At 40.9% G+C, this 16,045-nt stretch overlaps 1 protein-coding gene across 11 annotated transcripts in view; it reads left to right on the top strand.

The window, feature by feature from the left end:
• DTNA (dystrobrevin alpha) overlaps positions 1-16,045 on the top strand; it is a 391,329-nt gene that overhangs the window by 283,171 nt on the left and 92,113 nt on the right. For all 11 annotated transcript variants that reach the window (XM_029231332.1, XM_029231333.1, XM_029231331.1 and 8 more), the window contains one exon: positions 15,741-15,954. In XM_029231332.1, the coding sequence (XP_029087165.1) occupies positions 15,741-15,954 (214 nt within the window). The remainder of the gene's footprint in view (positions 1-15,740; positions 15,955-16,045) is intronic.

The raw sequence follows: 16,045 nt of genomic DNA, 5'->3' as shown, positions 1-16,045 counted from the left end.
CAAAATTCGGCTATTCTATTTTCTAGGAGCAGTGGGACAGAAGGGAGAATACAATAATATTCCCAATACTCCTACCTCATCAGCAGCCTTCCCTTTAGCTTCCAGGTGTCCTGGTGGCTTTCCACAAAATAAAAACCCTATATACCGTTTATAAGCATGTATGAAAATGGCAACATCTCAGCCTTTATTCTGAACAAATAACCGTCTTCTACTAGAACATTATTTCCTCGGTCAGCATTGACATGGTAAATGACCCAGATACCCTGTGATGTCAGCAGATCTTTTTTCAGAAATTACTTTGGAGTCAACGAAACGCAGCCGTAAGTTCATGAACAATGAAAGGCAACAAGAGAAATCAATCAGAAATCTCTAATCCCTCCTGTTTAATAGTGGGGAAAAAAAGTAAGGAGGCAAGAGGATCCTCTCCTCCACACCCACAGCAGATGTTGCACCAGTTCTTCTGGTTACAGTCTGAATTTTCTTTCTATCACTCATATCAATTCAAATTGAATTAAAATTTTGTTTAAAAGAAAAAGAGGACAAAAGGTATACGTTTGCATCTGGCTTTCTCAAAATATCTTTCCTCTAGTAAATGAAACATTTTTTTAAAGTATCCTTCATTCAGATATAATTTAAAGTCAGAACACATGCTTTTGTCTGTAACATCTCTAAACTTCTTTCAGGATTTCTTGTGAACCAAAAAAAAAAAAAAAAATGCAGTTATCTATTTACCTAAATGTTTCTCTAACACTGCAAAATTAACCCAAGTGAATGCTCTCTATGTACCTGAATAAATACTCTCCTATGAATGAACGAATATGCCCCACTAGATTCATTCTTCACCAGCCAAGTGACTAGTCTTACACTGCAAAAGTAGCCTGCATTAACAAATGCTAATATCCCACTCACTTTTCTTCAAGCTAGTGTACCAGCATATTCCTCATCTCTGCCTCATTTTTAAGTGTGTGGATTTCTGGCTGCCTGTGTCAGTTTTCTATCTTTGCATAACAAATGACCACACACTTAGCAGCTGAAAACAACACACATTTATTATTACCCTGTTTCTGTAGGTAGAAACCCAAGCAGCATGGCTGGATTCTCAGCTCAGAGTCTCATGGACTGACATCAAAATGATGGCTGGGTCTATGGTTCTTATCTGGGGCTCCAGGTCCTCTTCCAAGTGAACTGGCTGTTGGCAGAATTCATTTCCTTATGGTTGAAGGACTGAGGTCCTCATTTGCTGCTGACAGTCAGCTGGGGACAACTCTCAGTTCCTAGAGGCCACTCACATTCCTTGCCACATGGCTCCCCACAGGCCATTCAGAGTTCAAATGTCTTCTTCTTCTTCCATGTGTTTCTCTGACTGCCTCCTCTGTGACCAACCAGAAGAATACTCTCTGCTTTTAAAGGACTCATGTGATTAGGTCAGGCCCACATAGATCCTCTCCCTATCTTAAAGCCAACTGGTTTGGGACCATAATTACATCTGTAAAATTCCCCACAGCAGTACCTGGATTAGTGTTTGATTGAATAACTGAGACAAGGTATGTGCACTCCGGGTGCCAGGAACCTTGGGGTGGGGCGAGGCGGGGCATCCTAGGATTTTGCCTACCACAATGCCCGAAGTTTACAGTAAGAACACAGGCAAGAGAAATAGCTCTCCCCCAAAGAGATGTGTTTAAAAGAGAAAGATAGAAGGACTCTCCACTCAAGGAGTCAGAAGGAAGAGCAGGAAGGTTCACAGTCAGGGAAATAAGTGACAGATGTCAAACCCTTGGAGCATAAGTATCTTTGTATTGTTCCAAATGTGTTGGACACGCATTTTCATTCCTGATGTTGAATCATTCTAGACACTTGTTTAGAATAAAGACAAGTGGATCATGCTAGAATACAATGTTCCCCAGAATTCCCTGTGGGGAATTTGGTGGTGGCAGCAGAACACAAACCCATTAAAGATGCCCGTGCACCAGGCGGTGGAAACACTGCTCCCCTCTGGGCACGCTGGACCGACAGCAAAAATGTCTCCCCTTAATCAGGGCAAACTTCTGGTAGAGAAAAGCTATGATTTTAAAGCCCTGATGCTTGTGATACGAGTTTAATTAAAGCTACTTCTTCCCTTTAATTTCTTTTATTTTGAAGATCTTAAAGATCAGGGTTTTGTTTTCTTGTTAGAATTTTTTTTTTTTTTTTTTGCGGTACGCGGGCCTCTCACTATTGTGGCCTCTCCGGTTGCGGAGCACAGGCTCCGGACGCGCAGGCTCAGTGGCCATGGCTCACGGGCCCAGCCGCTCCGCGGCATGTGGGATCTTCCTGGACCGGGGCACGAACCCGTGTCCCCTGCATCGGCAGGCTGACTCTCAACCACCGCGCCACCAGGGAAGCCCTAGAATTTTTTTTACAGAGTGCTTGAAGCTTTGTCTGCTCAAGCTGCTACCACTGCACGTACAGCCTGTGAAGTAAGCCGACACCTGTAGCCTTGTTTCCAGGCGTCTGGATGTAACATGCATCATCTTCCTTCCCTCTGCCTTGCTTCTGCTTTATGCCAGGAAGCTGTGCTAACTAAGCATTTTTACTCTCACAATTTAGGAAAGAGCATCATCTTAAGTGCTCCAGTCAGTTGGGAAAGAGTGGCGTGTAGAGAGGATTGCCTTTCAAGCTTCTCCAGCCCCATCTAAAGAGGGCCAGAGCAAGAAGCAATGAATGACCTTCCCTTAGCGTTCTGCTAAGCTCTGTTCCTGGGAGCCTGCAGGATCGGCCCAGAGCCAGTCAGCAGAGCGATGAAAGGATACCCAGGGGCTGTGCTCTCCTGCAGTCTGACTCCCAGGAGCCCCGGGCTCTGGTGAACACCGAGAGAAAACAAAAGACAGTAGGGAGGACAGGGATGGAAGAATGGCCTCTCCCACATAACCACACCTGTTATCCTGCTGGAAAGTCATTCCTGATGCCACCTTGATTTACTCCTCAGTGAAGCTTTGTTGGCATTTTGTCCTTGTTATTAACAATCGCACATTTATTCATTCATTCAACAAATATGCCCTGAGACGTGCTAGGTTCCAAGCATTATGCTTAGACCATGGTGGAGGGAAAGTATGGTAATATTCCTTAGTGTACACATTTAGTATTAGTATAACCTCAAGTTTAGAATCTTAATGATGTGTCCTATTTATTCAAAGCTTCTGATTTGGTGAATATCAAATAGTAGATACACCCAAAAACTTTGCTGTAATAAACATATCTAGCCTGTCGGTCCCCTCAGAGAATTGTCATTTTCTGAAGAAACAAAATTACTTATAAGTTTGGTGGTTAAAAGAAACCAAGTATATCTATAGCTACTGAAATGGATTCAGTAGCTGTAAGTCTGTAGGTATTTTTATTCCTTCATGGTGTTGGGCTAGGACTTTTGCTTTATCTCCTTTTCTATCAGGAATTGTAAAGTTGTTTGTTGCAGGTGAGGAGAGCATAGATGCCAAGTAGGTTCCCTTGGAAAAACACCAGATAAAATCATATAACTGAGAACTCCACTTCTAACTTCCCAATATTAGCCGACTGCCGTGGTAAACAGTCAACTGCCCCACGATGTCTGTCAAGACTTGTCATCAAAAGGCAAGCATGTGGACCACTAGGCCTGCTGCAAAGCTAATAATAATGGCACCAGCCCTTAATTAACTTAATTTCTCAGAAAAGTAATGAACTTCAATGTAAGATCAAGTACGATTCATTTTAACTTTCAAATTCAACACTGATGAATAAGATGGTGATGTTATATCATGGAGAAGACTGAGAAAAATTTGTATGGCCTAATAGAATCAGAATCTACTTCAAACATGGTCATAATCATTTTCTTCTTGTTTATTATTCCGGGAGAGTTCAATCAGTGATGGGTGGGACTTGATTAGAATCAGTGCTTTAGCGTCTGTTTCCCCAGAAAGCAGACTCCACAACAAGACTTGTGTGGATAGTAGCTCATTTGGAGAGGGAACCCAGAGCAGAACAGAGCAGAACAAGAAAGGAAAGCCAAAAGACAATTCTGGCGCTTCTAAGGAAGCTTGTGAAATGCACCCCAGAACTGTCCATCCAGAGCTGGCAAGGAGGAGGCACTAGTCCAGCTGCTCTATCCTGCACTGGCCAAGGGCAGCCTACAGGACTTAACGCCCCCGAGCTTCTGGGTTGCACATGTGAGCCTGGCAGGCAGTGTCCGGTATTTGTGCTGAGACGTCCTCGGAGGTCCGTGGCGGGAGCCTGAGGCCAAGTGATGTCTGGTTGCAGCTACACTGAGCCGGTCAAAGTCTTAGGTTGTGATGGTCACTCCCACAGAGGCTGGAGAAAAAAAGTGCCGTTTTCCATCTGTCCTAACATTTCTTAGGACAGATGGAAAAGGGCAGAAACTGGAGACTTGCTGTAAAAATCTAATTCAAAGTCAATAAAAGCCCAAAATAGGGCAGTAGAATGTAGGATAGAGTTAGGGCACATTGAAGAAACCTATGCAGAGTTATCCAGTGAAATCTAAAATGACTACCCAGAGGGGAGATAAGATACTAGATTTTCTTGCTTCTAAGGCTGTTAAATATATTCTGAACAAAGTTGAACACTGACGGTGAGAAATTAATCATTGTTCAGATATTTCTTTTCATTTACCTTCTCTTAATATTTTTACAATCCTTGGTACAATACTTTGAAAACTAATAGGCTTAATAAATGCTTATTCAATTGAACATGGTTAAATTTCATTTACAGTATGACATCTATTGAGCCAACAATGATCATACCTCCTTTTGAATAATCACGCAAGTCTGCAAACACAATTTAAGGAAAACTGAATACATTTTCCTGATAGGCAGTGGATGTACTGCCAGGGCCTTTGAGGACCAGCACGATACTCGGTTTGATTTTACACCAAAAATACGTTGTAGACCTTTTCCTGAAGTCTATTATATCATCCACCTTAACCAGGAAATTAAAGTGAAAATAAAATGTTATGTTTGTAAGAAATGACGTTTCTCCCCAAAGATCCTTAACAAAGAGAACTATCTTGGTGATAAAGGCATATGTTGAGAGCGAGGAAGATGTTGAGTTTGGAACAGAAAATAATTTGGTGAGCTACTCAGATGTTGTTTAGATTCATATTTTAGAAAGGTATATAGCTCATGGCTCACTAATGGAGATCAAGCCTGAAAACTGTCATTTGCTGACATTTTCTTTCTGAACTCAGTGTTTGGTTAATGTGAGTGATGACTAATATCTTCAGTGTAAATCACATCAAAATGCATTTGTTAACCCTGGTGAAGCATAGCACTTAACTGAGTTCCTAACAGCTTTTTTAAACACAACTTTGTCATGATCAAAGACCTGAATAAGGGCATAAAGTATATACTTGAAAAATCTTAACTGGCTAATTTGCACGTGGCTTTCTCCACCACAATGTTCTTGGGATTCTCATGATATTTTTTAAAATAAATTTGTCTGACTCAAATGAGCATCAATTTCCTCTTCTTCCTGTCTCTCATCTAACTCCATCCTTTAAGTCAAGGGTCCCCAACCCCCGGGGCCTGTTAGGAACCAGGCCGCACAGCAGGAGGTGAACAGCGGCAAGCAAGGGGAGCTTCATCTGCCTCTCCCCAGCGCTCCCTACCGCTCTCATTACCGCCTGAGCCATCCCTCCCCACCCCCCATCCGTGGAAGAATTGTCTTCCACAAAACCAGTCCCTGGTGCCGAAAAGGTTGGGGACTGCTACTTTAAGCCGTGCTCCATAGCAGTGGTTCTCAGATTTCCTTCTTTTTCAAAATCACCTAAGGAGTTACTGAAACCTAGGGATGCCCTGGCTGAACTCCAGACACATGGAATCAGAGGCCACGATCTGAGATCCACTCACTGCTCTAAAGATCGCCTCTGATTTTCACTCCTGGACTGCTTGGCTGTAGCTAGGGATCTGAATTAGCTGACATGGTAGTTGGAAAATGAAATTAAGCATTAAACTTTGCAGGATGCAAATTCTCAACCTCTCTGTTTACTTACTGAAAAATTAGAGAAGTCTTATATAATGGGCAAGAGGAAAGGTTTCAAAGGTATAGACCCTGCTTTCCAGTAAACCCAGCACAAACACCACTGGCCCAGTCAGGTCAATACAAGATCCGATTACACCATGATCACTCACTCCTCTCTGCCATTGGTCCCTCGACCCTCTTCCTGCTGGAGTATCCTCCCGACCTCATCTCCATGTGTTCATATCCTGATTCAGGAACCATCTTGAGCTCTACCTCCCCTCCTCTAAAACCTTTCCAAAGTCTCCAGCCCACAATAGCATCCTTGTATGTTGAGCTCCAGTAGTTTGTTTGTTTTTTTAATCTGCTCTATGAATATGGACTTTTTATAACATAGTGTCTCAAACAGGGCTTCAGTTAGGCCTTCTGAATGTGTCTCTCCCGTGGGAATCGTAAGCTCTTTTAGGGCCAGACTCTCCTATTGTGTTAAATCACCTACCACATCAAACATGTAACGCATCGTAGAATCTTTAAAATTTCCAGTTGGATCTAACTTCTTTCAAAAATATTATGGAATCTCATTTCTTGCTTCCTTTCCCAACTCTGTATAAGCATATGGCAGTCTTTCTCCATTTGTTTATGCCCGTACGTGCAATAGATGTATGGTAAATAGTGATACGCTGAAATTTTTTCTCATGAGCTGATGCTCTCTGAATTTCAAGAAAAGTATTTGATCTGAAAGTGAACTAAACTAGTCATCACTGTTACAATCTCTCATGGGTTTTTATAACATCACATCTGTTAAGAGGAAAACAAACCTGAAATTATAGGAAAAAAAGCTTGTATTAAGGGACAAATATTTTTATAACTGACAGAGTGGAGCAAAGAATTGAAAGAATTTGGAGGGGATTTTTATAATTCTATCTGAATATGACAGTAAATTTTCTCTCAAAAATAAGAGTAATGCCTAAAGTGTATATAGTGCTTTACATTTTTACTAAACTTTTTCCATTTTTGTTATTCCCAGGACACCTATAAAATAAGAAAGGTGGATATTATTATTCCTATTGTACGAATGAAGAAAGACTTGAGTCCAAATCTACTATCTTTAAGTCTATTTATTTTCTATATAAGAAAAAATAGATTGTTGTTGCATGCTCAAGACACTTGTTTGCTAAATATCTCTATTCGTCACCACTTACAAGTTCTGTATGATCAGGTACCTGCCTGTCTTGTTGATGCTAATTCTAGAACCCAGAACAGTGCTGCCACATAATAAGGGCTGAATAAATACTTAATGTATGAATGAAGTTTTAGTCTCTGGAATGGAAGGCTAAGAAAGAAGGCTTGTTAGGGGCTTGGGGTAATGAGTTTGAAGAGGACTCTGAAGTCGTTCCTGGCACTCACAAGGGGATACATTCCTCTCCCCACCTCCTCACACCCCACCCTGTGGCGGCCTGACCCACACGTGAAGCTCCTTAAAAGCATTTTTACTTAAAGTCTACTTGGCATTTAGAATACTGAATGAAATTTGCTATTTGAGACCTGTCATAGGAAGAAGACAGTGCTTTAATGTGTGCTCATCTTTTAGTGCTAAGAGCATCAGAATTTACTGGACAACTAAAAGAATGAATCTCCATAATTAACTTTTCTACAAGCCTACAAACATATTTTCAGGATCTGCTATGTGAATGAACACAATTTGGCACTCCAAACCCACAGCATGAACTACTCAGAAATACCACCTGAACTTGGTTCTCATACTTTGAAGAGTGTGGTTACAAGGGAAAATTCCTACTGGGAATTTTCCTGAAGGTCAGGAAACTTTGGTCCAGGGAGGGGAGAGTTGGATGAGTTTTCAGGAGAAGCAACCTATCTCTTTTGCAGTGGGATTTGATGAGTAAATCAACAGCAGAACTCACCCTGCTCTTACCTGCATGTCTCAGAGGTGGAAAAACAAGTCATAACAAAGCCTCAGATAACGGTCACCATCACTTTAAGTATCGGTGGCAAGGGTGGGTGAGGGTTGAGAGGGCATGTGTATGGGCGTGCACACGCATATACACATACACACACCGTCTATACACTAGAGGGTATGCATATTCCCAATGGCATGTTGACAGATTATGTTCAATTCCCAGCCTAACTAAGAGTTGTGAGTTTAAGTTTTATTCAGGGTCTTACAGAGGGCTATAGTCCAGGAGATACGTCTAAGGAGCTGCTCCAAATAGGTAGCAGGGATATATGGGGTAGAGGGGATAAATTCATATATATATGAATTTTGGGGCTGGGAAGTACATGATGTCAAACATACATCTTGGTAAAAGATTACTGCTAGGCGCAAAGAACAGGTATCTCAAGTTAATGATTTTAGTGTTTCTCTGTGTATAGGAAGATGCAGGAATCTGGGGTCATTGAAATTCTTCCTGAGATTTGCATCGTAACTATCTAGGTGCCCATTTATACAAAGCACAGAATGCCTCATCCTGTTTTTTCATCCCTCAGGGCACACTGTCAGTAGCGGATCGCAGTGGGTTGCGACTTAACCCTTGTAAAGCTGGATGACGAGTAATAAACATTCTTTGTTCTTTTTCTTTTCAAATGTGCATAGACATAATTACATAAATCATTCTTAAACTGTATAAATTGATAGTGACCAGCTTCTTGTGATGTGCCTCACAACCTATTAGAACATAGGAGACTGTCTTGATGCGGAAGGACTGAGAACTTCTGCCTTAGAGCAGTGCTTCTCATACTTCAATGTGAATACAGACTCCCTGGGGGTGTTGTTAAAATGCAGATTCTGATTCTCTAGGTCTGGGGTGGGGACCTGAGAGTCTGCATCTCTAACAAGCCTAGTGTCTTGGGATTCCAAGTATGGTCCTAGACCAGCAGCTGCAGCATCACCAGGGAGCTATTTTATAGCCTTGTAGGTGAGTCCAGTGTGCAGCCATAGTTGAGAACCACCACTCCAAAGTGAATGAGATGAAGTCACTAGATGATGGTTAATGATTCTCCCCAGCTGCAAGCCCTCTGAGAGCCTTCTAAAGGTTGATAAGTCAGTGATTGTCAAGAGTCACGTGGAGAGCTTTGTCAAAACCCTTTCCCATCCTGCTAAATTTTGGAATCAGTAAGTGGTAGAATCTGGAATTGGGAATTTTGAGGAGCCCTATTTCATGAAGTGCCTTTTGATTTTCCTATCCTATCTGTACCCTCTCTTCCAGATTTTACCCTACTTATATGATTCTCCCACTTCTCATAAAGTTTATGACCTCGGTCATTTCTATCTGGTATAAATGAGTTTGGCATTTTTGCACTTATCTCAGGGATACTTGGATTTAAGTCATCTATATCTATGATATAAAGAGTCCATCTCTTGTTAATAGAGTGTAAGAGATCAGCAAACAGATAAGAAACATCGCTTGAGATCAACAAACTCTTCTCTACCCACATACAAACATTTCCTCCCACCCCCACTATCCTGCCTCTGACCCAGCCATTTTCTTCCTGATATTGCCTGAATTTAAGGCAAACTATTGAAGCTTTGTCTATTTCCATTTATTTATAAAGACAGACCATGACGTGTTAATAATAAATGTCTGAAATTAACATATTATTTTTAAGATTCTGTGAAGTACTAAATATCGCTTTAAGAATACATTTTGTCGGGCTTCCCTGGTGGCGCAGTGGTTGAGAGTCCACCTGCCGATGCAGGGGACACGGGTGCGTGCCCTGGTCCGGGAAGATCCCACACGCCGCGGAGCGGCTGGGCCCGTGAGCCATGGCTGCTGAGCCTGCTGTGTCCGGAGCCTGTGCTCCGCAACCGGAGAGACCACAACAGTGAGAGGCCCGCGTACCGCAAAAAAAAAAAAAAGACTACATTTTGTCGGGACTTCCCTGGTGGTCCAGTGGTTAAGACTTTGCTTTCCACTAAAGGGGGTGCAGGTTCAGTCTCCGGTTGGGGAGCTAGGATCCCACATGCCTCGGGGCGAAAAAAACAAAACAAACAGCAGAAGCAATACTGTAACAAATTCAATAAAGACTTAAAAATGGTCCACATCAAAAAAAAAAATCTTTAAAAAAGAAAAAGAATACATTTTGTCTATTCTTGATATGGTTAATGTTATCTGAATAATTTCATTATGCAAACTGATGTCTTATGTAATATATTAGTATAAAACGTATGCAGTTTTATAGATGAGGAAACCCCACTTCTTACCACCTGTGCGTGATAGTAGGTGCTCTGTGATGGACATTTAAAGCTTGATGGATATTTAGTAAAGTGTGCACAGTGCCATCTAGTGTTATACATTCATCATTGCATGACCTAAATAAATTCCTCGTTTTCTAAAATGACTTGATAGCTCAACAATAAGTAACATACAACTGTCAGACCTTTAAAACAGATCTCTTAATAACTTCCTAATGACTCTCAACTTAGTTCATTTCTTAATGTTCCTATTTAATTAAGCAAAAGGCTTGTGATACTTACCTTTTTCAATAATAATAGGTATTGAATGCTTGTTATGCACTAAACACCATGTGAAGTGCTTTACATGGATTATCTCATTTGCTTCCCACAATAACCCTGCAATGGAAAAGCTGTTATTGTCCACATTTTACAGATGAGGAAACTGAAACTTAAGGACATTAAGTGGCTTGCTCAAGGTCATAATGGATAGCCAGTAGGGAAACCAGGTGGAAACCTAATCAACCACCCAGGAGCTTATACAACTTGTATCACTCTGTGCTGTGATCTGAACCTCTCAAAGTAGTTACCAGTGAAATAAAGCTTCCAAGAAATCTTTATGAAAGCAGGCCTTCCTTACCAGGTCTCTGTTAACAAATACAGTGAAATCAATTCAAACTCCATTAACGCAGAATATTTGACAACCAAACTGAATAGGTATCTGCTTTTGTGGCTGGGATGGTGTTTGTGCTTCTCTGATATCACCTGCATAATATATGCTCAAAATTGTATGTTAATTAGTTTATTTAATTTGGAGGACTGGGCTAAAGCTTAAGTTTGGATTCATAATAAATCTTGTAAATTAATAATAGCATAGCATGGCTGCAGATCAGAGAGTGTTTAATTATTTTAATACAAAATATTATGTGCCAAGCCCTGTGGTCAGCACTTGTGTATACCTTTTCTCTTTTATCTTCACTACAACTCCCTCTGGGTGGCATTAGCTTTCTCATTTCTAAAACGGGAATAATAAACTGTATAGAGGTGAAATAACTTGCCCACAGTTTTACAGTTATTAGTGGAGCCAGGAGTGAAACCTCAGCCTTTGTGATGGCAAAATCTGTACCGTTTCCACTCTGCCACTCCTAGAAAATAATGTGCATAATTATAGTTGTCTGCATACTGCCACCCCCTATGTAAAAATGCCACAGTCTCTTACTTGGACTAGAGCCATAGTCTCCAGCGATTTCTGCATGTGTGCCTGTCCACCTCTGTTCCTTTCTTCCCTCACTGTCAGAAATGATATTTTTAAGCTGCATGACTGACCATGTCACTCTGCTGTTCAAAACCCGTGTCTTAGCATAAAGACCAAAATCCTTATAGCGGTTACAGTGCTCCTCCACCTTATCTTGTTCTTCAGGCCCCTTCACGACCATGTCGTAATCCCGTTTTGTACGTGGCACCCTGTCTGTCACAGTAAGTCATGATTTCTGATTATCTGTTTGTGTGATAGTGAGGCATGCCTGTATCCCCACCAGACTGTTAGTCCATGAGGCAGGAACCACACCTGTATGGTTTGCCATCGAGTCCCCAGGACCCACCACAGTGCCCAGCACATAATTATGAAAACTAGGTTTTTTTTAAGTCACTTATTACTATCTATTCTCACAGCCAAAATTAGTATTTTATTTTTCCTTATATTGAGACCTTAGGTGTGTAAAGACACAAATACAGAACAGATTTATTTTTAATAACTTTCATATGATTTTCAGATGTTTTACTTGTCTATAATCATAGGCCATTATTATTTCCTATGGTATATGCCTTATGCCAAGCATTTTACTGGCATCATCCCATTTAACCTTCATAGTCATCATCAGAGGGTAAGGACTGTTATCAGCCCCGCTTTTCTAAGATGAAGATCCAGAGAAGTCAAGTAATTTGACTGTTTATATATCTAAGATTCAATCCAAGGCTTGTGTGATTGTTCATGACTACGCCTTGTTGTGTCATTAGCAATTGAATGCATCCTTAGAAGACCCTGTTTCACTGTTGTCATTTCCTTGTCATGCACTCACTTAGCCAACAAATATTCATTAAGCTCCTATGATGTGTGAGGCCCTGTGACAGTGCTAGGGGTGTGAACAATTATCATGACAGGCAGTCTCTTTCTGTGGCATGTGCGATGCAGAGGCGGAAACAGATGACCAGCTGGCGGAAACAGATGACCAGCTGGTCTGTACAGAGAGTCCACAAATACTGTGATGGGGAAGAATAGGATTCTAAGGTGACACATAGGAGGGGTACAAAACCTAGAGGCAGGGGATCCAGAAGACATCCTTGAAGAAATGGTATTGACACTAAGTTACGGTGGATGAGACATAGATACGAAGTAAATGAGGCCAGATCAAAAAGAACTTTGCAAGACATGTTGAAGGGTTTGGATTTCAAATTAATGAGAAGCTATTAAAGGACTTTCAGCAGCATACAAGTGACATGTCAGATTTGCAGTTCAGAAATATCACTCTGACTGCAGTGTGTAGGAAGAATTGGAATGGAGAAAGAATAAAGGCAAAAGAACTGATTTAGTCAACCAATAAGAGATCGTGAAGACAGCAATGGATGATGGAATTGGGTGATGCAAATAAGGGTCCATGGAAATGGAGGCGTTAAAGTGACATTTAAGAGATATATTCATAGGACTTGGTCACTGAGAGCATGTGGGATGTGAGGACCCAGGGATGAAATGCAGATTCTGGCTGGACCAGGGGGAGGGACGGGGGCTAGCGCCATTCACTAGAGAAGGGAACCCCAGAGAAAGTGGGTTTGGAAGAGAAGAGGTGAGTATAGGCTGGACACGCAGAGGCTAAATTGCCTAAGGAACCTCCCTATGGGTCTGTTGGCCACTCCCGTGGACCTGTGTTATTCCGCTTGTGGGAATCCTGAGGGCCTCCCTGTGCTCTACAACGTCTCCTCAGGAGAGACCTAGCTGTCCAGACTATCTCCCCCCACCAGCAGCCATTTCCTGCCTTGTAGCCATCTCCCTCCTGTGCTCAAGTTCACAGTCCATATTCCTCATCTCCAATGCCTGTTTCATGTGATCCATAGCCAGGATTCAGATCAGAATAGTTCAGTACCCCACTTCCTATGGTTACCTGGGCACAGATACCAACCAGGACGATGGGGGAGATCTCATCATCACTGCTCTCTTTGTATCCTGTACCCAGACATCCCCAAGGACTAGATCCAGAGGATTTGTAGATCAAACATATAGGGAATAATTATAGGAATACCAGCTCTTTCCCTTAAGAAAATTTAATTAATAAATAAATTCAACTTGTAATGCCATCTCCCTTGGAGTACCTCACTTGCTAAATTGAAAAATTGGATAAATAACATCAAGAAATACAAAGAACATCCTTGTTATGTGATATACAGAGAAGGTTGCAAAATTGGAATCACATCTGAATTCATCCAAATCTAATAGATATTTAAGTAATTCAGTTGGAAAGTGATTTGTGTTCCTCTGCTCCAAACCAGAGATATGCCAAAAAGTTTTCTTTTGACATGACTCACATTACTCACTTGTTCATGTATAATGTGTTGTACCCATGTACCAGGCACTACCACTTTTGATTTCATGCATTTTTGCATTTAATGAACACAATTCCCACTTTATAGATGAGGAAAGTGAGGCTGTAAGTCAAGGCTAAAAGGGTATGCACTTGTAGTAGAAGAGCTAGATGTGGACCTAGGTCTTTGGACTCCAAGTCCGGTGTTAATTACAACTTCAAGTCCAGGATCTCAATAGATGTTAGTTTTGTTTTTCAAATATAAGATCAGAAGTGAGCAAAGAGATAGGAGACTAAAACTTGAAAGTTGTTGGTGGAAAAGCATATGTGGTGTGTGTAGTTCTCAGGAATTAAAACATAAGTATATACTTCATTGAGAAAATCAACATATTTATTTTCAAATACCAAAGTGTAATGAAAAGTGAACCTTAAACTTGGTGAAGATGTGGAGAATCTGGAACTCTCACACTCCTGATGGGAGTGTAAAACACTACCACTACTTTGAAAAACACTTTGGAAGTTTCATAATTAAACATACACCTACCATACAACCTAGCCACTTTGTTTCTAAGTATTTACCAAAAGAAATGGAAGTATATGTCTATACAAAGATTTGTACATGATTGTTCATAGCAGCTTTATTCATAATAACCAATAACTGGAGCAGCACAAATGTCCCTCAACAGGTGAGTTGATAACCAAATGGTGGCATATCCATTTAACAGAATACCATTCAGCAGTAAAAAAAAAAAGGAGCAAACTACTATCATGCAACAACATAGATGATTCTCAAAATAGTTACACTACATAAAAGAATACAGACCAAAAAAAGAGTACATATGGTATGATTCCAGCGATATAGAATTCTAGAAAATCGTGATGGAAAGCAGATCTGTGGTTGCCTGGAGTGGGGAGCAGGATGGATCAGAAGGTGCATGAGGAGACCTTTGGGGTTGATACACGTGTCCATCGTCTTGATTGTGGTGATGTTATCTGGGAATGTCATAACAAGACCTCGGGGTGAACAGGAAAGAAATAGAAATGGATTTCTTGACTATCCTAGTGAAAGTAACCATGACTTAAGTTACATGAGCTTACTAACAATGGAACCAAGAAACTGTTCTTGATCAGGTGAGTTAAGTGATCTGTGCCTTAGTTGTACTGCTGCATTGTAGAGATAACTTTTCCTTTTCCCCCGCCTGCCTTCCTGCTTACTTTAACTTTCCCTTTTTTCTTATTTCAAACCTCATACTACTAAAAATATGTAAATAAATGAAAATATTTTAAATGCTCAAATGCAGTTTTGATAGCCTTTCAAACACTAGAATTTAAGTGTTGGTTTTCTCTTTTCTTTATAAGGGGTCAGTGTATACAAGTGGGAAAATGCTTTAAAGCCACATAGACTTGTTAATTTTAATCACAAGTACTATATACTTCAGAGTTGCTAAGAAACTAGATCTTAAAAGTTCTCGCCACAAAAAAGAACTGATAATTATGGAACATGATGTGTTAGCTAACGCTATGGTGGTAATCATACTGCAATATAGAAATGTATCAAATCAATATAGAAATGTATCAAATCAACACCTGAAACTTACACAGTGTTATATACCAATTATATCTCAATATTTTAAAAAGCCAACTAGACCTGGATACAAATGCCAGGTGACTTCCCTTGGACCTTTGCCTTTGTCAGTTAACTTCCTTGATTCTCACATTCCTCACAGGTAAGTATTTCAAGGGTCTATTATGAAGAATAGAAATAACTCTCCACTGTGATGTTCAGGAAATCATTTGTATGCTGTTTACACCTTGTACATCAGCCCTTTGAGATCCTGCGCTATGTGCCTTTACTGATGTCAACTCCTATAGTAGTGGAACACATACCGAAGCCTATGAGGCACCTTGACAAAACAGAACAGATGGTACATGTATAATAATGAATTTACCTTTCCATGCACTCTGGTCTGATGTGTCCACTCTGCTTTCATTGTATGTAGTGCACCTGGTGGACATTTGGAACGTCATAGAAGCTTTGAGGGAAAATGGTCTGAACAACGTGGACCCAAACATAGAACTCAACGTGGCCCGATTGGAGGCTGTGCTCTCCACCATTTTTTACCAGCTCAACAAAAGGATGCCAACCACTCACCAAATTCAGGTGGAGCAGTCCATCAGCCTCCTGCTAAACTTCCTGCTGGCCGCCTTTGATCCGTAAGCTCCCTCTGAATATCTGTGACTCGCTACATGTTCGGTCTCCCCTTCCTCTTGCGCTTCTTGGTCTTTATTCCAAAGAATTTTCTAG

This window comes from Monodon monoceros, unplaced genomic scaffold (genome assembly GCF_005190385.1).
Source record: "Monodon monoceros isolate NGI ecotype Baffin Bay Population unplaced genomic scaffold, NGI_Narwhal_1 Super_Scaffold_1, whole genome shotgun sequence".
NCBI classification, from domain to species: Eukaryota; Metazoa; Chordata; class Mammalia; order Artiodactyla; family Monodontidae; genus Monodon; species Monodon monoceros.
Note: the sequence above shows the minus strand (reverse complement) of the source record. Positions and strands in the feature narration are given on the sequence as shown.